We start from the raw sequence: 9,571 nt of genomic DNA on the forward strand, positions 1-9,571 counted from the left end.
GAAACTGGGCCCAAAACCCAAACTTTCAAGGAAAAGAAGCTGCATGTAAATTCAACTAAAAAACAATGCTGCATGTAAATGGTGGTCTGCGCCCTTTTTTTCGAGGAAGTGGTCTGCGGGTCTCTGACTGGCGAGGCCCAGCACTACATCGGGTCCAGCGAAACACAAGCCCACAATAAAGCTTTGGTCGTCATTTGTGGCTGGGAGTACCCCATAACCAGTTCGTTATTTCTGTAAACCGTTCGGCATCGTCATAATAAAGTTTTGGTTTACCACCCAAAAAAAAAGCCGCGATGGCGCGAAAATCTAGGCCTTGGTAGCAGACTGTCACAGTGGCAGCCGCACCGATGTCGTGGTGAGGGCTGCGTCGCCACGCGGCCACGAAACTGAAACCTCTCTCTCCTCACATCACCATTCACCAGTCAGTTGGGGGGGCTCGTCCTCGTCGTCACCTTCCTTCCGGGGTTCAGGTATGCATGCTGGCCTCCACCAACTCTGTTCTTGCTGCAGCCTAGGAGTAAATGCCCCATGTTTTTGAGGTAGGAGTGATGAGCTTGGAGGAGCCATTGACAGTCTCCTCTTTTGCCTTTGTTGCCAGCATCCAGATCCAGGCCGACCTGGTCTTCTCCAGAGAGGGAAGGTGATTCATTCTCTCTCTCTGCATAATGCCTTGATCCAGTATGCATTGATTGGTCCAGAGAGGGAAGGTGATTGATCCGGTATGGATTGATTGACGATTGAGTAGAGGCTTTCCTTTCTTGGTGGGTTTTAATCCAGATCGGCACGAGCAATGCGAGCCCCGAGTAGATTTTCAGATTAGTCGGCTCTCGCTGCCATCGCCATCGGAGCCATCGAGGATGGGCAGGTGGGGCTTCAGCAGGAAGCGCAAGGAGAGGAAGTGGGGGAGCAGCCGCGGCCATGAACCCGGCGACAAGGTGACGGGCGCGCAAAACCTCACCCGGCTGCATTTCTTCTTCTTGTACAGTATGCCTGATTAACGAGAAATCCCAATCCAGGGTCCGACCCAGGGCCTCAGGCACCGCGCGTCGCCGGCGAGGATCATGAAGCTGTACCCGCACCTCACCGCCGGGCAGCGGGAGATGATAGAGGGCGCCGGTTTCGGGGGGCTGCTGCGGCTCCAGTGCCCCACCGTCCCCGCCAGGCTCTCCACCTGGCTCCTCCGGCGGTTCGACACCGAGTCCTCCGAGCTGGTCATCCCCGGCCGGGGCAGGATCCCCGTCACCGTCGACAGCGTGCACCGGGTGCTCGGCATCCCCAAGACCGGCCGCGACGTCGTGTACGGGCTGGACGACGAGAGCATCGCGTCCGTGCTGGACAAGCACGGCGTCGACAGGCCGCCCTCCATGGCAAGCCTGGAGAAGTCCATCAAGCTGATGAAGTCGGCGGACGAGCACTTCCTCCGGACCTTCGTAATGCTCGTGCTCTCGTCCTTCCTCTGCCCGACCAGCAGCCTGAAGGTCAGCCCCCGGTGCTTCCCCGCGCTGGTGAACATCGGGTCCATCAGGGAGCTCAACTGGTGCAAATTCGTTGTGGAGCAGCTCGAGAAGTGCGTCTCTTCCCTCGGCAAGAAGAACAGCGCAGGGGGTTGCCTCTTCTATCTCGTGGTGAGCATTCTGCACAATGATTCATGAGACAAGGAAGGAATATGAATGAATCCTAAGTATAAATTTATTTTATCTGAACTGCACACTGAAGTTAGTCTAACACGTTTAGTTTTATTTTGCAATGCAGATTCTGTACCTAGACTCGCTTGATGTCCGTGGCATGGAGATACCTGACGGCACGCCGAGAGTATCTGCGTGGGACAGGAAGCTGATGGATAAAATCATCGAGATGGACATGAAGAACAATGGATCTTTCGGAAAATGCTTTGTAAGTTCTTCTCTTGGAGTTTTTCCTCTGTAATACTAGCAATGCTTTTTTGTAACTGTTATGATCATCCTCTGCATCTGCTTCATATGTTGCATGCAGTTGAAAAGGGAAGCCACTCGCAAGATCATTTCCAGGGGCGCATCAAGTTCAAGTGCGTCTGTCCTGTTTGGCGACGTCTCGGCGATAGCAAATTTTGTGTCATCAAATGTCCTACCGGAGTACTGTCCACAGGTAACCACCGCCTTTTTTGTGCGAAAATTATCTTCAGTGGCATTGACATTTCCCCCTCTAATGATTTTGTGTGTTTTAACGCGCCTTTGTCTGTAGAAGAAGGAGGTCTTATGCAAGGCTGCGGGTAATCTTTGTGCAAGCATCACGGACGCGCTCGCCAAGTTCATGCGTGAAGTCTCTGGACTTGAAGGCTGCAGCGGAGAAGCCGGCAAAAATGGCACTGAACTTGCAGTGAGAGAAGATAACAATGTGGAGAATGATGGTGACGAGATGGATGTTGACACGCTCCTAGATGATACTTCAGAGCTGGCAACTAAGGACATGGAAGACACGTCGGTCGACGAGCATGAAGATGGAAGTTCCGGGGAGGGCGAGGAAGGTGTTTCGAGCAGTGCGGACTCTGAAGATGATCCTGACTGGGAAGGTTACAGAGCCACGCGGACTCATTCTCGACAAAACAGCGTGACACGGAATAGCAGCAACAGCAAAGAGACTGGGGATGGAAAAAATAAACCTAGAGATGTAACAACCACTGGTTCAGGAAATGATGATTCCAATATTCCAGATGGAAACAATGATGGAGTGAACCAATGCAGCAAAGAACATGAAAATGTCGCAAAACCAACATCGCCTAATGTTCCTGAGGATGTGATGGTACCAACTTTGGTTGTGTCACCGGCAACGGAAGAACCTGGAGATGTAGCAACCAATGTCTCCGGAAATGCTTCAGATAATCCGGAGGGAGATCAAGGCAGAGTGAACCAGTGCAGCGAAGAAGAACATGTAAACGTCGCAAAACTAAATCCATCCAGCGGTCATGTGGATGTGGTGATACCAACTTCAGCTGTGTCACTGCCAAGTACTCCTAGCACACAACAGAAAAACAATGAAATGGAGTGTTCCGTTGAGGATAAGATGGCGATCCAGCCTTCCAGCACGCCATTGGGCGGATCATCTGTGATGGCGTTGGATGATAATGTGACCCCGTCAAAGGAAGACAAGAACATGGACATGACTCCTGCTATCAACTTTGTTGAAGGAACTCCTGTTGTTGATTTGAGTACCCCGGAAAGTTCAGACAGCGAGTGCACGGTCGTAAGGACCGTAAGAAAACGTTCTCCTGTCAATGGCCCGAAAACGCCCTCATGATTAACAGCTCAGTGGCTGAGATGCTGATGAAGAAAAATGAAGCATTTCCATTGGCAACTTTGGTAACCTTACTCCCATACTCTGCATTACATACTTTAGCTTCATTGAGCCTGCATTTCCTTTTATGTTTAGGTGCCATGTGAAGTAAGTACTATTTACATGAAGAAGAGACAAGTAGCTCAAGCTTTTACCTTAGCTGATAAGCTGTACAGAAATGTGTCATGTTTGAACGGCATAATATTGGTGGAAATATTCAGTCCTTCCACTTCCTCCTTCGTTTTGCTGTTATATTTAACCAAGTTCTTTTCTCTTGTCATCGTTCCTGAACTAAGAGGATAAAACATTTACGTCATCCTTGCTAGCCGTTCTTTTCCTTGCGAGTTAAAGCTGGAAGCCAAGCATTTTTCTTTTTTGTTCTGGAATTACTTCCTCTGTTCATTATTATAAGATGTTGTGGCTATTTCAATATACTAGATTACATACGAACTAAAATGAGTGAACAAACACACTATGCGTCTATATACATCCGATTCAGAAAAAAGTTCGAACCTCTTATAACAGTGAACGGAGGGAGTACTTGGCACTTGTTCTGACTTTGCTACTGCAAACCTGGCATTCTGCTCTGCATGTTTTGAATTTCCCTTTTCTTCTCTGCGTTTGAGCATGATTTGACCTAATCACATGTGTTCTCTTCTATCTTTTTCCACAGGAAACTGCAATAAGGGGCACCCAATCCACTGTCGAAAACGGTCTGCCGGGTGAGACATGATCAGTGCCTGTCTGCCTGAGAAGCTGATTGAAGCCATGGTATAATCTTCATCATTTCAGCACAGAGTGGATGCCTAGCTGGCACTGTGAACTTCTAAGTTATGTATAATATGTATTCTCTCTTGACCTGGCCTGCTGGCTTGTAGTGTTTGCATGTGGCACTCCCCTGGTTTCTGAACTATGCTGGCCTGTACTATAATATGAGATCCATGGATCCATGTTCTTTGCATGGTTGTTTCCAACATCATTCCTCTGTACCAATACCATGTCTCCGGAGTCTCATCAAACCTGGATGTTTCTTCCATGGGCAGCAGCATGTTTGTGAGGTTCAGGCAGGTCATGAAACGGGCAGGTAGGATTCTTGTTCCGTGGATGCATGCCAAGCCGCGAGCGCGAACGTCCGCGGAACCTGCGGTAGTAGATAGAGAGGATCATGAGAAGATCTCCGCCGCGGATTGGCAAGTCCGGGCTGTGATCTGAATCCGATCACTGGACCTTTGCCGGGTCGGGTCTGTCGGTTGGTTTGTTTCGGGTCCAACGCATCGGCCGGACCATGACGACGACCCATGTGGCTGCTGCTACCGTCGCCGTTGATCTCTTCCGGGCACCGAACCAGGTCAAGATCAGATCAGATGGTGCGTGCAGTTGTCCAGTCGGCGCGACTCGTTCAGACTTCAGACCAAGGGATGGAGAAGCAGGCAGGCTTTCTGATCCGAGACTTTCTTGCAGGCAAGACATCGGTGCGTGCCGCTGCAGTACTTATTAAACTTTTCATCATCACCTCACTCTCAAAAAAAAAGAGCTAATACTTTCTCCGTTCCATAATGTAGTGCTTTCTCTATTCACGTGCTTCAACTTTGACTGTAAATTTAACTATCAAGACCGATTGCAGCGGGAGCAAAAATTATATCAGTGAATTCGTATTCGAAAGAAGTTTTCAATTATATAATTTTTTCTCCCGCCGCAGTTGGTCTCGTTAGTTAAATTTATGGTCAAAGTTGAACCTCGAAAAACGCGAACACACTATATTTTGAAATGGAAAGAGTAGTATCTTATCAGCGAGGAGCGAGGAAAAGACAGGTTGAGCAAAAGAGGGGGCAAGGTGTCCCGGCTCGCATCCACGGAGCAGTGGTTAGTCAATGACGCCGCTCGGGCCTTAAGGCTAACTCCACCGCACGACCTCAAACGAACGTCCGTTTTGTCCGGTTTTTGTCCTTTTGGGTAGGGATTTGGGGTCGTGTCCGGGCCTGTCCTGGGATGCGGTGACCGTGCGCCCAGCACGCGGACGTATTCCGGCCGTATCCTGTCCGTGTATTATTTCTTTGCAAGTCCTTAACTTTATTTCATCATTCATTTTTGGTACATAAAAAATACATCATCACATTTTGACTAGTAAAGCAAGACCAAAGAAAACAAAAATCACAAGAATACATTTTAGAAGATACCCAACTTCCATAACTACTCCCTTGAGTTAGGTTAGGGCCTTCTCGATGCACTCGTTGTTGATCTGTGGAGGAGGAGGCTCGATCTGGCATCCTCCTTTCTTCTTCAAAACAGAAGTCGATGTTGCTTCCTCCTCACACCTAGTCTCGTGTCTAGCCTCTAATCTAGCAACAAGTGCACTTGTCTCATTTACAGCCTCTATGCTAGCTAAAAGTGCACGAACATGTACTAAATTTCGCTCTATCAATATATCGATGTACTCTTCTTCCCAATACCAAAACATGCATCCATTCTACACAACAAAATTTGAAGTTAACATAATTAGTTAAATCTAGAGCACAAAACGAAGCTAAAGAAAGCGCATACCCCATCGTTTAAGCACTTGATGAATACCCATCCGGGATGTTCCGGCGTTGTAGACACGCGGCGCACGGCCATCCTTGGGCAGTGGTCGCACTTAATGAGTGGCAACGGTGCGACGGCGAGCTTTTGGGCAAGCACCGAGCCCGGCCGACCGCCATTCGTGTATCTGCCGGTGGACCACCGACGGTGCAGATCCGAGCGGCTAGAGGAGGAGCCACTGCCTGCATGTGGCCTTGCGGCCCTGCCAGAGCCTTCCGGCGAGGTGCCCGGCCAGTCCATGGCGCGGCCCGGCCTCCCACAGCCGGCCGAACTCAACACCGACTGGATCCGCCCCAAAACCGCCCGGCGGGTGCGCAAACCAGGTGGCCGTGGTCGCGTCCGAGCCCGGTGCCGAGGGGAAGGGGTTGGGCGAGCTCGCGTCCGAACTGCACGGCTGCAATGGCGGCGGCAGCGACGGGAAGAGTGGGGGAGAGTGGAGGGGGTGCGGCCGGAGGGAGGGAGGGGGGCGGATAGAAAAAGGCCCGTTTTGTGTCATCGACGGGCGGGCCAGGGGAGGACATGCGCAGACGACCCGCGTGTCCGCGTGATGTCCGTTTCACCTCAAAAACGGCGCAAGTTTTGGCCGGAAATGGGTCAAAAACGGAAACAAAGCGGACAAAAGTCCGTTTGCTTCCGCGCGCTGGGCCACCTTTTTTGTTTCTTTTACTCCAAACGAACGGGACCGGACAGGAGAGGGTCGCGCGGTGGAGTTGGCCTAATGATGATGATCTCGAACGAACGAATGATCGGCATGGCTCGCTCGACGATCGCTTGATTGAATTGAATAATTATTACGGCTCACTTATCTGTGTCGTGTGGTGGCAGCGGCAGGCGGCAGGCGGCCGGAGGAGACAGGGATGCGTGCGGTTGCGTAGTTTAGTGGCCCTGCGCACATGGGATGTCTCGGGCTAGTCGCCCTGATTACATTACCGCACGCCCGAATCTAACCAAGATCGCGTCTGCAGCTTGCACGCCGCAAATTAATCATGCGTTGTTCTTTTTTTTTGAGAATCACGCACTGCACTTGTTAATGACATACTACTACTATACACTCGTACCAGTGTTTACTGGAGTATAATAAGGTGAGGTGAAAGTAATTGGAGATGAGGACCGGCGGGTCGGGGTCGCCGGTCCACATCCTGCACGATTGGTGTGATGGGCGACGCATGTCATGTGTTTTGGCGTACGTGTGACTGGCGCATTTGCGAGTGGACTTTCCTTGGCCTCGCGCCACTCTTATCTTCTCTTTTCTGCTGGGGCCGGATTCTCTGCTCTACTCTCTGCCCTTTTTCGGGACGTGTACGCTTTCTTTTTCTTCTTACGAATATGGATGTTCCCTTGTTGTTAAGAACGAGCGCTTCGAAGAAGATTAATATCGTATAGCAAAGGAAAATGGAACATTTCCTCTTTGGATGGATTCAATTCAACTCTCCATGCATCATGCATGTCTCATTCTCACGCATCTATCTACTATCTTACACAGCAAAATATCTTACCACAGGAACAGGAAGGGACTCTCTGCATTACGGGGGCGGTAAGCTTCCACAGTTGAACATATTGTGTGTGTGTGTGTGTTTTTTTTTTGCGGGGAAACATATTGTGTTGCGTCTAAACAAAACAGGATCAGCCATTGATGTCCAGAGATAAAACACATGCCTCACTCGTACAACAAGACAACACCTTAATTTGTATGCAGAAGTACTAAAACCCATTGCATCACTTGTACACGGGACAACATAATACGTACTTGTTGGGTGAACAAACGGAACACCAAAAGTTTCTAAGTTCAAACTAAACATGCATGTACTTACTTATAAACAAAAGAAAACAGGATCCTATCCCTAGTTACTTCCTCTCTTTCGCCAGCTATCCTAGTTACTATGCCTGTTCTTCCTATAGATACTCCATCAAGTAGGGCCACTGGATGGTAAGCTCCCAACTCACTAACGCATGACATGACATGACATGACACACCAATTAGTTCATCATGACCTCTGGGCCGGCCTGCCCAGGAACACGGGCATCACCGGGACGGGGCCCCACGGCCCGGTCGGCACGGCCCGGGTCACCATGGCGGCGCGGCTCTCGTCGCCGGCCGGCTTGCCGGAGGGCGCGACGCGCTCGCAGGAGGGGCACATGGTGAGCGTGGTGGGCGGCGGCGCGCGCATGTAGAGGTGCGGCGCCGGCGGGGCGAGCAGCTTGAGCGCGCGCAGCTCCTGCACCTCCCGCTGCAGCCGGCGGTTCTCCTCGGACAGCGTCTCGCAGCAGCGCTTGAGCGACTCGCAGTCCACCTCCGTCTGCTTCAGCTTCGTCCTCGCCCTCCGGTTCTGGAACCACACCTCCACCTGCCGCGGCCGCAGCCCCAGCTGCCTCGCCAGCGCCGCCTTCTGCTTCTGCTCCATCAACGCACGTAGAGCATCCCAAATTTAGACGGATGGAAGAAGAAATATTGGGATCTTTGTTTTTGTTTGTTTGTTGACCTTGGTTGATTTGGTTGGAAGACGGTGAATATAGGAGTACTTACGGGGTTGAGGGTGCTGTGCTCCTTGAAGCTGTCCTCGAGCACGGCGGACTGGTCCTTGGACAGGCGGAGCTTCTTGCGGGACCCGGCGCCGCCGGCCCCGGAGTCGTCCTCGTCGTCGCTGCCCGCGCCGGCGCGCTCCTGCTCCCCGCCGCCGCTCCTCGTCGGCGCGCCGCGCTTGCCGCTGAGGCTGGACAGCGTGCTGTCGGGCGACGACGCGCCGGGCTCCTCGTCCTCGCTGGCGCCGCAGCTGCCCCTCGCGCCCCCCGTGGCCGGCGCCCGGTTGACGTCGATCCCGCGCAGGAACGGCATCTCGTGGCACGCCAACGCCGCCAGCCTCCGGTCATCTGCATGCGAGCGAGGCTGCTCGCCGGAGGAGGCCGGATAGAAGAGGCCGGCGCCATTCCAGGACTGCTGCTGCTGCCGCCCCAGCGTCGACGGCGCAGCAGCGGTCAGAGCACGCTGGGGCGCCGCCGGCTCGACGGGAGACGTCGTACCGGACATGCCGAGACTGAGCCCGAGGCCGAGGCCGAGGCCAAGGTGGTGGTGCTGCTCGGTGTCCCTCCCGTTAACAGTCATCTCCATTGATCTCCTTGTCGGATCTGTCGTCCCTGCTCTCTGCGAGTAACAGTAGCTACGTACGTGAAGGCCGCTGGAGCTGGTGGCCGTGGATTGTGAGGGAGAAGAGAGGAGGGGGGGTGGGCTTTTAAAGTGTGGGCGGAGTGAGGATCAGGGTTCAGAGGGCTGATTAATTATGGAGTGGTGATTGAGATGAGAAGCAAGAATAGTTTAATTTGTGGGGTGGAATGGAGAAAGCTGGTCAGGAATGGAGTATGGTATGGATCGAGCACCAACTATTGGGCTTGTCGCGCGTGGCGTCACCGCCGCACCCTGGCCTGCAGGCCTTGTGGCGTCGCGCGCGGTGCAGCAGTGCAGGCAGGCCCAATCATCACCAGCGGAACTTGCTCCCGGTCCCCCCAACCTCTTTTGGATTGCCCCCCTTACCCGATGGTGATACCCGGACCTGTCGGCATGTCAGTGCCGGGGTTTTGCAGAAAACAGATCAATCAAAATCAACGCCCAATCCGTTTCAAACCGCTTTATTTCCACGAATCTAAACAAGTCATTCATTTAGAAAACACTGTTTCTATTTATTTATTTTTT

General features: G+C 52.2%; 2 protein-coding genes across 2 annotated transcripts; one reads left to right on the forward strand and one right to left on the reverse strand.

Moving 5' to 3' along the window:
* The first annotated feature begins 292 nt into the window (after positions 1 to 292).
* LOC125529323 (uncharacterized) lies at positions 293 to 4,283 on the forward strand. The gene is made up of 8 exons (XM_048693736.2): positions 293 to 470; positions 599 to 640; positions 778 to 935; positions 1,017 to 1,625; positions 1,753 to 1,893; positions 1,993 to 2,124; positions 2,221 to 3,335; positions 3,983 to 4,283. Exons 3-7 carry the CDS (start codon positions 858 to 860, stop codon positions 3,271 to 3,273), a joined length of 2,013 nt encoding a protein of 670 aa, XP_048549693.2. The 5' UTR covers positions 293 to 470; positions 599 to 640; positions 778 to 857; the 3' UTR covers positions 3,274 to 3,335; positions 3,983 to 4,283.
* Positions 4,284 to 7,550: 3,267 nt separating this feature from the next.
* On the reverse strand, positions 7,551 to 9,111 carry LOC147991370 (homeobox-leucine zipper protein HAT4-like). Its single transcript, XM_087522322.1, has 2 exons — positions 8,411 to 9,111; positions 7,551 to 8,279 (listed from the first exon to the last, which is right to left on the reverse strand). The coding sequence occupies exons 1-2, from the start codon at positions 8,990 to 8,992 to the stop codon at positions 7,872 to 7,874; spliced, it is 990 nt and encodes a 329-aa protein (XP_087378448.1). The 5' UTR covers positions 8,993 to 9,111; the 3' UTR covers positions 7,551 to 7,871.
* Between the last annotated feature and the right edge of the window lie 460 nt (positions 9,112 to 9,571).

This window comes from Triticum urartu, chromosome 1A (genome assembly GCF_056163025.1).
Source record: "Triticum urartu cultivar PI428250 chromosome 1A, HENAU_Tu73, whole genome shotgun sequence".
Lineage (NCBI taxonomy): Eukaryota > Viridiplantae > Streptophyta > Magnoliopsida > Poales > Poaceae > Triticum > Triticum urartu.